We start from the raw sequence: 17,215 nt of genomic DNA, 5'->3' as shown, positions 1-17,215 counted from the left end.
TCATGTAGGTTCAGACAACACACACAACGTAAATTATACATAAATTGTCCAAGACAGTAAAGAGAGAGAAGAAAAAAAAGACCATGCAAAACAAGACATTAGTGCAAAAAAAACCCAGAAGTCCATGGAAGTGCAAGAGGTGGTCTGTAGTGCTCCGTTGCTGAGGTAGGGTTAGGGTTAGGGTTGCGTAGGTCGGTTCAAGAACCTGATGGTGGTAGGGAAGTCACTGTTCCTGAACCTGGTGGTGTGGGATGTCGGGCTTCTGACCTGCCTAACGGTAGCAGCGAGCAGAGGGCATGACTGGGATGGTGGGGATCCTTGATAATAGATGCTGTTGTCAATGGCGGAGAGGGCTGTGCCCGTGATAGCCTGGGCTGTATCCACTGCTGTCTGCAGCATCTTACACTATATCTCCAATTCTCAGTCCCCCTTCACCACCACCTTCTTTCTCCCCCCCCCCCCCACCAATAACGGGCTTGGACAAGTCCATGTGTGCTGCAGAGGTGCAATGAAAAACTTACTTGCAGCAGCATCACAGGCACACAGCATCACAGCAGGCACGGTAGTGTAGCAGTTAGCATAACGCTATTACAGTGCCAGTGACCCGTTCAATTCCCACCACTGTCTGTAAGGAGTTTGTACGTCCACGCAGACACAGGGAGGTTTCCTCTGGGTGCTCCGGTTTCCTCCCATATTCCAAAGATGTACGGGTTAGGAAGTTGTAGACGTGCTGTGTTGGCGCCGGAAGCATGGTGACACTTGCGGGCTGCCCCAGAACACTCTACGCAAAAGATGCATTTCACTGTGTGTTTCGATGTACATGTGACTAATAAAGATATCTTATTATAAGCAGTATCTGCAAGAAAAACAAACACAAATTTTACAAGAAAGAACACAACTCGAACAAACAAAAACAAACTCCATTTTAGTGCAAAGTGATCAAAGTAGTTGTACTGTTGCTAAACTGTAGTGATCAGGGTTGTGCCGGTTGGTTCAGGAGCCGAATGGTTGAAGGGAAGTTGCTGTTCTTGAACTTGGTGTTGCACAGGGATAGTCCTCAACCCATCTTTACTATCTCACCAAGCCGTAAAGCTTAAAATTTCCCTTCTGGGAGTGGCCTGTATTTGAAGGCATAGACTCTCCAATTGTATTGTTTGTTTTCCATTGTTGCAATCCAAGAGGAATGAGAATTTGACCTCACGCCCTTACACTTAGTGAGATTTCAAGTCGATGTGGTAATGGTACTGGAGGAGCTTGTTAAGATCAAAATAAAAGCTTGTTTTTTTTTAAATCACGCAGCTGCTAAGATATCAATAACACGAATGTCTCTTGGTATTTCCTCCAGTGAAGAAAAAGTAATTTATATAGTGTTTAGCTTTCTACTGTATCTGATTTCTAAAGGAAAACTGGGTCAGGGCAAGGTTATTTTCTCCTGATCACTCCATTCATTTTGAAAGTACTTTTTCTCCTCTGTGACAAATGGTGAACAAAATAGAGGGGGGAAATATAAGCTGATTGAAGACACTTGGATGCAGAGCTGCACAAAAGCTCAGATTGTCCCTGTAGATTGAATGAGGAGGAGGAAGTGAATTCAACGGCAATATCAGACAGGAAGGTGGGTGTTTATCCAAATTGTGCCTCACCAGAAACTTGGCTACAGTCACTCACGATGTAAGGGCTGCTGAAATTACCCAGAGATTTTTTCCGAAAAAAAATATGTAACCGAGGCTAAGCTAACTTAATGTTGTTTGACTTCAGAAATGGTTTGGAAATTGAGGAGCGAAGAGTTTCTGCGCCTCCATTGGAAGAGGGTGAGGGAAACGTCCACGATCAGAAGTCATTCAGGCCTTTTGGTTAGGTCTCACCAAATCTTAGCATGAGAGATTACAGGCCGTTCCCGGGTTACGAACACCCTACATACAAACAAGCTCCCACAATGTTATTAAATTCAAAAGTCCGACATACGTACCTGTTCATTCCTACGATTAGCAAATTAGTTTCCTCTCTCTCTGCTGGAGGAACTCAGCGGGTCAAGCAGTATCTGTGGGAGGAAAGAAATTGTTGATGTTTTGGGTCAAAACCCTGCACCAGCCCTGATGGAAGGTTTCGTGCCAGAACGTCGACAGTTTCTTTCCTCCCACAGATGCTGTTTGACCTGTTGTTCCTCCAGCTCCTTTGTATGTTGCTCCAGATTCCAGCATCTGCAGTCTCTCGTGTCTTCCTCTCTCCCTCTCTCCACCTAGTAATTGTTCTTTCATATCAGTCTTGTGTGTTTTTGAAGCTTTTCATTACAATACTGTGGAGGTACAGTTACCATAGAGAGTTTTTTTGTGTATATTTTCCGACTTGTGGGTAAGGTCAACTTCAGTAAGAACAGAACCTGTTCGTTATTCAGGGACGACCTGTAGTTACGTTCTTTTGACATTGTGTGCCTAATCATAGGCCCCTGCGATTTTAAGTTATTTTGCAGCATTTCCCATCCTGCCTGGAGTACCCGTACAGGGGGGGCCAGGGGCTACAGTAAGCCCCCCCCCCCCCGGTGCTCCCTTGCCCTGGTGCTGGGCCTTTTGGGGTCTCCCATTCCAAGGGTTGGTTCATCCCCAGAGTGATGGTCAAAATGCAGTACAGCTTGGTGGTTATGCTCACATTGCAGAGTTGAGGAAAGCAGTTACAAAGCCCCAGTTCACATCTCTTCACATCCCCAAATATGTCATCTCACTAATTCCCTGACTAAAATGTATTTATGGATTCACGTAGAACAGACTCACATTCACATAGAGCACGTACTGCCCACCATGTACGTGGACCCATTAAGAACCCATCAACAGTAACAACATTGATCAGCACTTGGTACATTTCTATACGTTGCCGATTCAAGTGCTCATCTAGATACTAAAAGGTAGTGAGAGCCACTCAGGCATTCAGATCTGATGTGAAAGGTTGTCATGTAAGTTGCAGATGAGTAGTGCTAGGGGACTACAGACCGGTGAGCCTAACATCATTGGTGGGAAAAGTTACTGGAGGGGATTCGGAGAGACAGGATCTACCTGCATTTGGAAAGGCAAGGACTGATTCGGGATAGTCAGCGTGGCTTTGTGCGTGGGAAATTATGTCTCACGAATTTGATTGAGTTTTTTGAAGAGGTGACCAAGTGGATTGACAGGGACAGGGCGATACATGTTACCTATGTGGACTTCAGCAAGACCTTTCACGAGGTCCCCCATGGTAGTCTAGTCTGGAAGGACAGATCACCTGGGATACAAAATCGGCTTGGTGGAAGGAGTCAGAGGGTGGTAGTGGGGGGTTATTTTTCAGACTGGAGGCCTGTGACCAGCGGTGTGCCGCAGGGATCGGTGCTGGATCCTCTGTTGTTCGTCATCTATATTAACGATTTAAATGAGAATGTAGTTGGCAAGGTTAGTAAGTTTGCAGATGACACCAAAATTGATGGTATAGTGGACAGCGAAGAAGGTTATCTAAGATTACAACAAGATCTAGATGAACTGGGGAAGTGAGCCAAGGAATGACAGGTGGAATTTAACTTGGACAAGTGCAAAGTGTTGCATTTTAGGAAATGAAACCAAGGCAGGACTTGCACCGTAAAGGGCAGGGCTTGGAGAGTGTTGTAGAACAGAGAGACCTAGGGGTACAAGTACATAGTTCTCCAAAAGTAGTGACGCAGTAGGGTAGTGAAGAAGGCATCTGGCATGCTTGCCTTCATCGGTCAGAACATTGATTACAGGAGTTGGGAAGTCGTATTATAACTGTACAGGTTGTTGGTGAGACCACACTTGGAATTTTGGGTGTAGTTCTGGTCGTCTAGGTATCAGAAGAATGTCATTAAGTTGGAAAGGATACAGAAAAGATTCACAGGATGTTACGGGGACGGGAGGGTTTAAGTTACAAGGAGAGACTGGATGGGCTGGAGCTTGATTTCCTAGAGTGTAGGATGCTAAGGGGTTATAGAGGTTTATAACATCATGAGGGGCATAGATAAGCTGGATGGTCACAGTCTTTCCCCAGGGTAGGGGAGTCTAACACTAGAGGTGAGAGGGGAAAGGTTTAAAAGGGATCTGAGGGGCAACATTTTCACAAAGAGGGTGGTGGATAAATGCAACAAGCTGCCAGAGGAAGTGTTGGAGGCAGGTACAACTACAACATTTAAAACTCATTTAGACAGGTACACGGATAGGAAAGGTTTAGAAGGATATGGGGCAAACACGGAGAAGTGGAACTAGCTCAAGTAGGCAATTTGGTCAGCAAGGACGAGTTGGGCTGCAGAGCCCGATTCCATGCTGTACAACTCTAAATGAGCTTCAACACAATTCTAAGCCAGCCTTGGAAACATACAAATCTGATTTTTTAAAAAATCATTCTTTACACCGAGTGTGTCTGAGGTTGCTTGTTGAGTTGCCAACAGAATCAAGTGCCTTAGTAAGGGTCTGTTTCATTATCCGGGACCCTGGGATCTTAACCAATGTTTTGCAATACCAGTTCCACAATTCCGCCTGTTCTGCAGTTGAAAGCCTTAAATCAGCTTGGCCGTAATTCAACACAGATGTGGTGGTTCAGTTGGGCTGAAGGACTGCACTGGGTTTCTTCCAAATCCATTTCAGTCTTTTCACCAAAGGCGACTGAGGGAGGGGGCTTTCGTCCTGCTGCTCAGTCCTGGCTCGCAGCTTGAAGTTTAGATTCGAGCAAAAGGGAAGCTGCTGCTATGCTCATCCCATGAATGTCAGGACAATTCACAGGATGCATTCCTCCCTAAATGTGCGGGGGTGGTGAGAGGAGGGAGAGGGGGGCAATACATGGCACTCTGCCTCGCAACCTCGCTCTGTCTCCCAGCCTTCTGGCAGAGCTTTTCTCTGCGTAGCCAGTTAATGTGAGCAACGATCAACCCTGGCTGCTTCTCCCTGGCACCGAAGTGCAAGCACCCAGGGCCAGAGGAGACTGCAGCTTGTGCTACCTCCCCAGCAAGAGCCCTGTTCAGCCTCAAGTTGATTTGTGAAAGTGCTCAAGAGCTTATCAAGCCATCAGTGGTGTTCCTCCCCGCACCCCCAAGCACAGACCTGCTCTGATGCAGTGAATCTTCACTATCACAAGTCGTTTACTAGTGTGGGGGCTGTAACGAGTTGCAGCTGTGTTGGGCTTTGCCGTAGCTCGATGCTTCACAGTCAGAGTTGTACAGCATAGAAATGGAGACACCAGAGACTGCAGATGCTGGAATCTGGAGCAGCACACAAGGTGCTGGAGGAACTCAGTGGGTCAGGCAGCATCTGTGGAGGGAAATGGACAGTCGATGTTTCGGTTCTAGATGAAGGGTCTCGACCTGAAACATCGGCTGTCCATTTCCCTCCATAGATGCTGTGTCTGACCCGCTGAGTTCCTCCAGCACTTTGTGTGCTGTTCCAGCACAGAGATGGGCTTTCAGCATTGCGACTGACTTATCCGTACACTGAAGCTGGTCACACTGAGTGCTGGGATACGGCTGGGTCCCTTTTACCTCTACAGACCTATAACCCTGCACTCCATTTTCAGTTATTCTACTCTTTGACCCCGACATATGCTGTAGTTCAAGAAAACAGCTCAACACTCTTAAAAAGACAGTTGGACAGGTATATGGATAGGAAAGGTTTAGAGGGACATGGGCCAAATGCAGGCAAATGGGGCTAGCTTAGATGGGCATCTTGCTTGGCATGGATGAGTTGGGCTGAAGGGCCTGTTTCCGTGCCGTGTGACTCCATGACCCACCCCACCTTTGGGGGCCATATCTTCAGTTTCCAAGGCCCAAACCTCTTCCTTTCTCTCCCTAACTAAGTCTGCAAGGACGACCCTGTGCTTCCAGTTTCCTGTCTCCACCTCACTCCCAGTCAGACCTCTGTTTCTGGTCTCCTGCACTGTTTCATGAAACAGCCATTTGCCTTTTCTTCGGGCACGTTTCAACCCTCGGGACTTGACGATTTCAGACAACCAGCCTTCCTGTCTTGTCTCAGAACTGTCCAATTCTAACAAAAGGGCATCAGTCTATCACCTTAATTTTATTTCTCTTCCCACAGAGGCTGCCTGATCTGCTGAGTATTCCCAATATCCTCTTTTACTTTGGATTTCCAGCAACTGCAGTGTTCCTAAGTCTCACAGTTCCAGAGATATGTTTTTATCTCACTGTCTCCTGTTTTCATTCACCTTCTTCTATTTATATGTCCTCTAAGCAGATCAGCTGCAGTGAACTAGCCTTCACCCCCCTCTGTTAGCACCAGCATCACTCATCTCCTGGTCTCCACTGCAGCACGAGAATTCTCTCTGTTCTCTCCACTCCTCCCCCTTCTCTGTAACTCACAACCTATTTGAGTTCTAACTTTTCTTAATTCTGATGGAAGATCTTCGAACTGATTTTCTATCTCTCTCCACCAATGCTGCCCGAATTTCTGAGTATCTTCAGTGTTTTCTGTTTTTATTCCCTCCCTAAACCCCTCTGCCAATCTCTGATCCTTCAAGGAGCTCTTTGAAACTCTCCTTGACAGAGCTTTTGGTCACCTGCACAGTCACTTTGTGTGGCCCAGTGTCAGGTGTTGCATTAGCACTCCTGTTAAGCATCTTGGGAGTTCCAATAGGTTAAAGATGCCGAATCAACACAAGCTCTTGATGTTGAATGCGGAGGTATTCAGCCAAGTCACTGATCTATGCTGAGCTCTAACATTTGCTACTGGGGTGTAATGAGGCACTGTGTTGTATCTGGTGAATATTAGCTGTGTTGTGCGGTGCTGGTACTCTCCAGATACCCCTGCCATACACAGTCATACAGCACAGAAACAGACCCTTCGGCCCACCACATTCATGCCGACCATTTTGTCCATCTACACTAATCCCATTTGACTGCATGAGGACCAAATCCTTCTATTCAAGTGCCTGTCTAAATGCCTCCAAATCATAGTAATTATATTTGATTCCAGCACCTCCTCTGGCAGCTCGTAACCATAGTCCGTGCTGTTGAGTAAAGGCCTGTCTGATGGGGCTCCGCACCTAGGCCTCTGCCTGGGTTTCAGGGGGTTTCTGTTCTCTGGAGACCTCCAACTCTGTCAGATTGGCATCCCCAAAGATTAAGGGACAAACTGGTGGTGTTAGGCTCTGCTACCTCACAGTTCCTGACAGATGCAGAGTTGTTAAAACTCTAAATGTTGCAGAGCTGTATTTGTTGCTGGGGGGGTGGGAGACACAGAGAAGCAGTGCGTAAACTCACTAAACCCCATAGGAAGCTTAAAAACTGAATGGATCGAGTATTTTCCAACACTGGCAGCCCGCACAAGCCTGAGGATATGAGGGATCACAGTGGAAGAACCTCTTCATCACTGTGTTGGCAAAATCTCTCCTGTCCCATCAATTTCTGACAGGTCATTGGCAGAATTGCAAAGAAAGGTTGAAGCTCGATCTCTCCGACTGACTAACCAGCCGCACACCCATTGCAAACTGAGACAGTTGCAGCAACTATTTAGACTGAGTGCTGGATTTTCAGGTGCAAAATCTGCTGCGTTCTTCAAAGGGTTTATGGAACATTATTTCAGCCCAACGTGAGACACTCTTCCTGTATCTCCCGGCTCTCTCCTCTCCTACCAAAAATGCTCTGTTCTAAGGAGTAATAAGTGTGCTGTGGTGAGGGAAGAATTTGGGTTTTGGTTGAAGGTGGTTTGAGCTCAGTTCTAAGAAGCCCAGCAGTCTGCTGGCCATGTTACTGCCTCTGTTTTGGTAGTAACAGTGCCAGCACCAGTAATTCCTCCCCTGTTGTGACAATCTTGCTGGGTGTTAAGGGTTCTTGAACAGTGAAAGTCATTGCAGTCCAGCTAATGTCCAATGCGCTTTTGCCCTCCAGTGCATCTTCAGAGGCCTTTTTTCGGGGGTACAGGAGGTAGCGCTGCTGCCTCACCGCTTCAGTGAGCCAGGTTCAGTCCTGACCTCTGGTACTGTCTGTGTGTGGAGTTTGCACATTTCTCCCTGTGAGTGCATGGCTTTCCCCTGGGTGCTCCGGTTCCCTCCCACATCCCTAAGACATGCAAGTCAGTAAGTTAATTGGTCGCTGTAAATTGCCCCTAGTGTGTGGGTGAGGGGTAGAATCTGAGGGGAGTTGGTGAGAATGTGGGGAGAATAAAATAGCATAGGGTAGGGTTAGTGTAAAATTGGGTGGTTGATGGTTGTCACAGACTCAAGTGGGCTGAAGGGCCTTTTTCCATGCTGTGTATATCTCTAACTCTCTGACATTAGAGTCCCTGCTAAGGGACAAAAGAGCAGCATCAAACCCAGCACTGTTCCCATTTTACATCCACTTCCTGCAAATTCTCTGCATATCTTTAAATGTTGGCAGCACAGTCTTTTTTTTAAACACATCAGCTTGCTTCACTGCTGTTGTAACGTTTTCGATTGACTGCACTGCATCAGTGAAAGGGTTAATAGTCTAATTTTAGTTGTGAAACATCACCATGATATAAACTTCAGATGCCCATGTAAGGACAGTGGTGTCATTCTTAACTCTATGCAAGTCGCTCGTGCTGTTTCATTTTGGTGTGGTGCCCAGTGTTTTCCAGCCATCTCGCACTCTTTCTGGGCCATTCCTTGGAGATTTCAAATGTACAGCCAACCCGGCTGAGAATATTTTCTCTGTTGTGTTGTTCTTGGCACCCACTGGCAAGGCAGGAATGTATTTTTCTCTTGCAAAAAAAACTAACACTTTCCCGAAAGCTGAAACAAAGAAAAAATTGTTCTTGTGTTGGGAAGGAGTGGAAATACTTGTTTAACGGGTGTTGTGCATTTCTCTGCGTAACAGGCAGTCTGCAAGTTATTACACAGCAGCACCACACAGCCAACAAGTGAGAGAATGACTCCCATCCAATGTGGGCTAAGTGAGCTTTACCACCTGATGGTTCATGTACCCTACGCCAATGCTGCACGGGTCCCCAACCACGCACCGTTTCTCACCACCCTGACTTGCCCAGATAGGATCCCTAGTGTGGATTAGAAGAAAAAGTTGTGTGCTGAGAAGATGCCTTGAGCAAAGAACAGTACAGCACAGGAACAGGCCCTTCAGCCCACCATGCCTGTGCTGACCACAATGCCAAATTAAACTAAACCTTTCTGCCTGCACATGGTCTATATCTCTCCATTCCCTGCATGTTCAGGTGCCTGTCCAAGTACCACTTTTGCCCCAGTTTTTTTTATTCATTCAAGGGGTATGGACTTTACAGGCTGAGCCAGTATTTAGTTGCCCATCCCCGAATTGGCCTTGAGAAGGTGGTGGTGAGCTGCCTTCTTGAACCACCGCAGTCCTTGAGATGTGGGTGTATCCACAGTACCGTTGAGGAGAGAGGTCCAGGGTTTTGACCCGGCGATGGCAAAGGAACGGCGATATATTTCCAAGTCAGGGTGGTTGTGTCTTGGAGGCGGCGTCCAGGTGGTGGTGGTCCCCATGCTTGTCCTAGCTGGTAGAGATGGTGGGTTTGGAAGGTGCTGTCTAAGGAGCCTTGGTGAGTTGTTGCAGTGCATCCTGTAGATGGTACAAACTGTTCAGTTCTTGGAAAGGAGAGGAGTTCAGGGATTTCTCCTGCACTTATTAGCTGTGCTGGTCTCTGAGCTGCTTACCCCATGAACACGGTTTTTTATTTATTGTTAATATTCATGGTTAGCAGTTGTTATAGTATTTAAATGGGTAAATTCTCCATGTAACAGGTAACCCAACTGTACAGACATGGAAGGCTACAGGTTGTGGTTCTCTTGTGTGCTAAATGAGTTAATCAAATTGCTGCATTGTTTATCTCAGTGTTCCTGGATTGGAGTGAGAGAGCTCCTGATCCTTGCCCAGTGGCTGCTGGGTTAGAGAGGGAAACCCAGCCAGGGTTGCTGCTCCTGACCACTGCCCGGTGACCTTGGGGTTAGAAGAGGGACCTCAATCTAGTTCCTTCAGATAATACATTAAAAATGTTATTATATTCTGAGGCTTCTTGCACTACTCATAGAATCATAACGCAATACAGGCCCTTCGGCCCATAATGTTGTGCCGACCTTCAAACCTCGTCTAAGACTATCTAATCCCTCCCCCCCCCCGGCATATCCCTGTATTTTAAATTCCTCCATATACTTATCTAGCAATCTCTTGAACTTGACCAATGTACCTGCCTCCACCACCACCCCAGGCAGCGCATTCCACGCCCTAATCACTCTCTGGGTAAAAAACCTTCCTCTGATATCTCCCTCGAACTTCCCACCCATTACTTTAAAGCCATGCCCTCTTGTATTGAGCATTGGTGCCCTGGGAAAGAGGCGCTGGCTGCCTACTCTATCTATTCCTCTTAATATTTTGTATACCTCTATCGTGTCTCCTCTCATCCTCCTCCTCTCCAAAGAGTAAAGCCCTAGCTCCCTTAATCTCTCCTCATAATGCATACTCTCTAAACCAGGCAGCATCCTGGTAAATCTCCTCTGCACTCTTTCCAACGCTTCCACATCCTTCCTGTAATGAGGCGACCAGAACTGGACACGGTACTCTTAAGTGTGGCCTAACCAGAGTTTTGTAGAGCTGCATCATTACCTCGCGGCTCTTAAACTTGATCCCACGACTTATGAATGCTAACATCCCATAAGCTTTCTTCACTGTCCTATCCACCTGTGTGGCAACTTTCAGTGATCTGTGGATATGAACCCCCAGATCCCTCTGCTCCTCCACACTACCCAGAATCCTGTCATTGACTGTACTCCGCCCGGGAGTTTGTCCTTCCAAAATGTACCACTACACACTTCTCTGGATTGAAATCCATCTGCCACTTCTCAGCCCAGTCCCTCTGCAACCTTCGACAATCCTCCACAGTATCCACACCACCACCAACCTTTGTGTCGTCTGCAAACTTGCCAACCCACCCTTGTACCCCCTTGCCCAAATCATAAATAAAAATCACGAAAAACAGAGGTCCCAGAACCGATGCTTGTGGGACACCGCTAGTCACAGCCCTCCGATCCGAATGCACTCCCTCCACCACTACTGCTGACTTCAAATAGCTCTGTTAATGTTACTGAGATTTTTAGCCATACTCCCAATATTCCATTGCGGGTTTTTAGTACAAGTACGTTACGTCCAGCAAACTGCAACTATCCCCTACCAAATGGTTAAAATATGGTCAACCTTAACCCTTTTGCTTATTCGTGTTTGCCTTTGGGTGAAAGTCACAGCCTGACCTGTAACAAATTTCACCACTCATTTCAAAACCCAGGCAAGTACAGTGTTTACTTAACGGACTACTCCTCCTGTAGCAGAATGCATTGTTTATTTCATGGTAAAGTACCCTTGATTGTTACGTTACAGCAGAAAAAGCAGCTTGCTATGAGCAGCACACAGGAGCTCCACGGTATAAATAGGTTAATGATGTGAAGCTGCCACTTTGGCTCAGTGAGCTGACCTTCAGCCTCCGAAGTGAATTGAGGCAGCCTGCTCCATCGTGTGTCATGATGTCAAGTGCACAAAGCACTGAAGTCACTTGCTGACCTTTCCAGTGCAGCAGCTGACTCACATTGTCCACTGTGCTGAAGGGAGAGGAACTGTGCTGGTGAACCAGTGTGGGTGTCTTAACAGCGGGTCTCTCTCTCTGAGACTGGCTCCTCCAGCTTCATTCTCTGATACTGTTGCAAGGCCAAGTTACATCACAGGGTCCTGTACTGTGCCAAGCAAAGACTTGTGGTCCCAGTATGCTCAACACAATGTTTACAGCACGTGAAAGGGAATGTGATCTCCGTGGAAACATCCAGCTGCTGAGCTGCCAGTGCTCTGGGCAGGCTGACCCCATGCTGACGACTCATTTACACCCATTCCCATTCCAACAGTAACTAACGATGCTGGAGAAGCTCAGTAGATCAGGCAACATCTGCAGAGGGGAATGGACAATTGATGTGAACAGTACAGATGAAGGGTCTCGACATGAAATGTCGACTGTCCATGTCCCTCTGCAGATGCTGCCTGACCCGCTGAGTTCCCCCGCTTCTTGTTTGTTGTTCCAGTTTCCAGCATCTATAGTCTCTTGTGTCCCCATTCCAACAGTGTCAAAATCCTGATACTCTCCACTCAGGGGACACCTTCACCACTTGCACAACAGCAGCTCATACACTTTCACCTGAGGACAATCGGGGATGGGCAGCAAATGCTGGGCTTGCCAGCAATGACCGCATCCCGTAAATTAATTCAGAGCAGGGAGGAGAAGGGAACGTAGGAAGAGTAAAATGGAATTGGTGAAGGATTAGTGCAAATGGATGGTCAATGGTCAGGGCAGACTTAGTGGGCTGAAGGGCCTTTCTCATGCTCGATAACTCTCAGTGGACCATTGAACTCTGTGTGCAACAGCACCTTAAGATTATGGCAGGAACCCGAGGACAGTAACACGCAACCTGGAGGAACTCAGCGGGTTGGGGCAGCATCTGTGGAGGGAAATTGACAGTTGGAGTTTCGGGTCAAGACACTTCATCTGGGCTTGGTCTCTTGTGTCTCCACCCTGGGACAGTAGCCAGTAGGAAATAACAACATTTGTGATATCAGTATGATGTGGTGTTAGAAGATGACTAACATACAATTTCTCCTTTGTTTTAAAGCTATACAAAAAGCCTGATGTCCCTCTTTATAAGAAAATTCGCTCAAGTAAGACATCTTCCATTTCTATATCTTATATAAATCATTTATAAATTATTAATCTTTATATCCGCTTTTGCTCTGTGCCTTTTTAAATTAACCTGACTGCTGAAGTTGCTGCCGAGTTACCTACTGGCATACATAATAAGTGGTGCCTTGCAGAGCCCGCTGTGGTTTTTGTGGCTGGGCTGGGTCACACGGTGAAACCCAGAGACCAGTTTCAGAGGAGCACCTGCCCTGACTCTGGCACTGCAGTGCTCTGTCCAAGTATCCAAAGCTCTTGCCAGGTGAATCTCCTTCTATCCAGAGCAACACCACTTGCCACACCCCTGTGCAAGTGGCCCCCACAATCTTCCACCTTGATCTCAGCCTTGAAGCCCCTGGACTGAGAGGGAAATTATTCGAGCCTCCGTTATAGCTGACGCATCATGCTGGACGATCCACCATAGGCTCTGGGTGAGAGGAGGATGGGGCTTAAACGAGGTCTCCCTCACTTGCACCTCCTCCCCCTCTTGGGGAGAGTGAGCCATGGGCCATTAGAACCTTTTGGAGCTGTGCGCCAGCAATTTCTGCAGGAGCACGAGGCAGATGACTGCAAAGACGCTCAAATTCATCATCGGCCCTAAGCCAGACTCAGCAGCAAGAGGGCCACCTGTCTGTGTGAGAATGCAAGTGGGGGGTGCTGGAGGACTCTCAGCTGTCAGCGAGCTCCTGTGCTCGACACTAGATGGAAAGCTGATGATTGGAACCTTCTGAACAAAACCAAGCTTGCATGGTGGAAGCTGCAAAACGCACAGATGGAGCTGAATTACAAAACACAGGCCTTCCAAGGCTTGTAAAAAATATACAAAGGGTAATGAGTGCTGCAGCGAGACAACAATCACTGTCAGGCGAGGCTTCGTTCAGAAATGCCCTGTTTTCACCCCGCATAGACTTGGTCTGCAATGCAAGGGAGTCCTGCCAGCTGCCAACACTGCTTTCCCTCGGCCAGCTTGCAGCAGACAGCAGGCAGATCAAGACCATGGGGAGGGGTCTTCAGAACAGAGCGCACTCAAACATCCTTCCTCATCGGGTCGGGCAGCTTCCAGATGTGTTACTTCCGTCAGGATTTGATTTGCATTTGGGGTTTGCCAACCTAAAACGTCCTGTAACCATGAGGCTTGTTGTCGCCTTTGTAGATGTGTTTGTCGACGTTAAGCCTCTCTCTGGCTGCGAGCCCACGACTTGCAACTGTAAGAGGCCAACGAACCCAGCAGAGAAGAGCTGCATGGAGGACTGTCTGAACAGGTAGGCGCGTACGAGTGTTCTCTTGCCACCCAAACCAACACCACAGCACTGCCGACCCTTGGGACGTGACAAGGACAAGGTGGTCTCGACAGACTGGGCGATCTGTGGCAGCTGTCGAATGTCCTGCAACAACTTAACCTGGGCTGAAGTCAACCTAGCATGTCAGTTTAGAACATAGAACATTGAACAGTACAGCACAGGAATAGGCCCTTTGGCCCACAATGTTGTGCCAAACTAATTAAGCCAATGAAACCTAATCCTTTCTGCCTGCATATGGTCCATATCCCTCCATTCTCTGCATATTCATTTGCCTATCTAAGAGCCTCTTAAATGCCTTGATCGTATCTGCTTCCACCCCCACCCCTGGCAGCACATTCCAAACACCCACCACTCTCTGTGTAAAAAAACAAAATCTTCCCTGCACATCTCCTTTGAACTTTCCCCCTCTCACCTTAAAGTCATGCCTCTAATATTACACATTTCGATGCTGGGAGAAAGATACTGTCTGTCTATCTCTGCCTCTCATAATTTTACAGACTTCTGTCTGGTCTCCCCTCAGCCTCAGCCACTCCAGAGAAAACAGCCCAAGTTTGTCCAACCTCTCCTCGTAGCACATGCCCTCTAATCCAGGCAGCAGCCTGGTAAACCTCTTCTGCACCCTCTCCAAAGCCTCCACATCCTTCCTGTAGTGGAGTGACCAGAACTCCACACAATACTCTGTGTAGCCTAACCAAAGTTATATATAGCTGCTTGGCTTCCTTTACCAAATAGCCATCCAACCTGCACTAGCCTACGGAAGCTAGCTCCCATCAACCAGGAGCTTGGTGTCCTTTGTCCAGTCTATGTCAACTCGCAGGGCAACCCCCATTGTTTCCCTGTCCTATTCTCCAACATTACCAACAACTTCCTCCTGATGGCCAGGCGGGGTACAAGACGTTCATGAGATCGCCCTTGGAGTATTGTGTTCAGTTTTGGTCACCCTGCTTACAGGAAAGACGTTACTAAAGTGGAAAGATTGCAGAAAAGATTCATAAGGATTTTCCCCAGGGTTGGGGAATCAAGAACTAGAAAGCATAAGTTTAAGGTGAGAGGGGAGAGATTTAATAGGAACTTGAGGGGCAACTTTTTTTACACAAAGGGTGGTATGTATGTGGAACGAGCTGCCAGAGGAAGTGGTTGAAGCAGGTACATTAACAACCTTTAAAAGACAGTTGGGCAGGAAAGGTTTAGAAGTTAGTGGGCCAAACACTGGCAAATGGGACTGGCTTGGATGGGCATCTTGGTCGGCATGGACCAGTTGGATGGAAGGGTCTGTTTCCATGCTGTATGACTCTTTGACCACTTACCTATACACTGGGGGCAACTTACAGCGGCCAATTAACTTACCAACCAGCATGCCTTTGGGACGTGGGAGGTGACTGGAGGAAACCCACGTGGTCACAGAGAGAACGTACAAACTCCACACACAGTGCCCGAGGTCACTGGAGCTGTGAGGCATCGTCACTACCTGCTGCGCAACTGTATTGCCCTGAAGTGCGACAAAGGAATATTTTTACCATGCGCAATAGTTCACTAAAGGTAGAACAACACAAGTTGCAGGCTCCTTGTCAGAGAGGAGAGGCAAGCATGTGCTGGTAACTGGGACTGTGGAAGCTCGCCAGCCTCATTTCATCACTTGGCTCTCCACTCTGGTCTGTTGATGCATATTTTGAGCTATTTGATGCAAACTCATTAGCAGCCCTTGGCTCCTTGCCCAAAAACTGTGCACTGATGTTTTTTTTATTATTAATTATAATCGGAAGATTTGAGTTGTAATAAACAGCAAGGCCCAGTGTGCCACATGCACCGAGGCCCCAGCGCTGAAACAGATGCCCAGGCAGTGTTCCAGTTTTGATTCATTAGAGCTGGCAATAAATTCAACACCTCCTGCCCATTCCCACTTGTTGAGTGGCTAGCCAGTCAGCGTTGGTTTTCTCTCGGCAAGTTTCTGCTCAAGGAGTTGGGGGGATTTTGTTGTTGGGAGAACTTCAGTTATGAGGAGGGACTGGAGAGGCTAGGCCTGTTCGCCCTGGAGCGGAGGAGCTAAGAGGGGACATGACTGAAGTACAGGAACTGTAGAGGGAACAGGGCAGACTGCAGGAAACTTTTCCCCATCTCAGAGGTAGCGAAAACGAGAGGACATAGGTTTAGGGTAAGGGGGAAGAAATTCAGAGGGTTACCTTCTTCACCCAGTTACTGGAATGCACTGCCCGAGAGAGTGTGGTCACTGAGTGCTGACAGCATTTAGGAAGTATCTAGATGATCACTTCAGTTGCTTAAGCATAGATGTGTATGGACCAAGTGCTGGGTGATAGGGTTAATATAGAAGGGTGCCCACTGGTCGGCATGGATCGGTTGGGCCGAATGGCCTGTTTCCATGCTGTACGATTCTATGAAGGGGCGTTTCAGGTGCCCAGTGTACCTTGCAGTTTTGGCACACGGTTCCCTCTCCCAATCCAGTGCCCACACCAGCTGATAGAACCGCTGCCTCATAGCGCCAGAGCCCCGGGTTCCATCCTAACCTCCAGCACCATCTGAGTATGTGTGCGTGTGGAGTTTGCACGTTCTCCCTGTGACCGCGTGGGTTTCCCCAGGGTGCTTCAGTTTCCTCCCACATCCCAAAGGCTTGAAGGTCGGTGGGTTAATTGGCCGCTGTAAGTTGTCCCCTAGTGTGGAGGTGAGCGGTAGAATCTGGGGGAAGATGATGGGAATGTGGAGCGAATTTTAAAAAAAAATGGTATTAATGCAGGATTCCTGTAAATGGGTGAATGATGGTCAGCACGGACTCAATGGGCTGAAGTCTGTTTACTCTGAGTATGTGACATCTTCCAGTCAGAGTTAATCACCCTCCCCACAGCACACATCCACTGTTTGCCTCATGGAGCCGGTTATTCCTGAAAGGACTATTACAGGCCCAGTCATGGCCCACTTATGTTTACACACACGTCATGCCTGCTTATTGTACAGCGTCGGGAAGGAGTAATGAAGCATAAACTTCCTTCGCTACGTCATTGGGAGTAATGGGAGGAAAATGTCGGCTCCCGCTGGCATTGTACAGGGGCCAGCATAACTTACAGAACCTTGTTGCGATTCATTTATACCTAACCAGGTGCCCATCATGATTAAACCGCAGGTCTTTTACAAAGCTCTCACTGTGACAGGTAAGTAGGAGACGCCAGTCCCATTCGAACTTGGCAGCAGCAGTATTATCGTGGGGGTTTGGTGGCTGGTGACCTCCTG

At 47.7% G+C, this 17,215-nt stretch overlaps 1 protein-coding gene across 4 annotated transcripts in view; it reads left to right on the top strand.

Moving 5' to 3' along the window:
* The window catches only part of ash1l (ash1 (absent, small, or homeotic)-like (Drosophila)), a 213,879-nt gene that overhangs the window by 148,678 nt on the left and 47,986 nt on the right, over window positions 1–17,215 (top strand). For all 4 annotated transcript variants that reach the window (XM_052045674.1, XM_052045672.1, XM_052045673.1 and 1 more), the window contains 2 exons: window positions 12,613–12,658; window positions 13,828–13,936. In XM_052045674.1, the coding sequence (XP_051901634.1) occupies window positions 12,613–12,658; window positions 13,828–13,936 (155 nt within the window). The remainder of the gene's footprint in view (window positions 1–12,612; window positions 12,659–13,827; window positions 13,937–17,215) is intronic.

This window comes from Pristis pectinata, chromosome 40 (genome assembly GCF_009764475.1).
Source record: "Pristis pectinata isolate sPriPec2 chromosome 40, sPriPec2.1.pri, whole genome shotgun sequence".
NCBI classification, from domain to species: domain Eukaryota; kingdom Metazoa; phylum Chordata; class Chondrichthyes; order Rhinopristiformes; family Pristidae; genus Pristis; species Pristis pectinata.
Note: the sequence above shows the minus strand (reverse complement) of the source record. Positions and strands in the feature narration are given on the sequence as shown.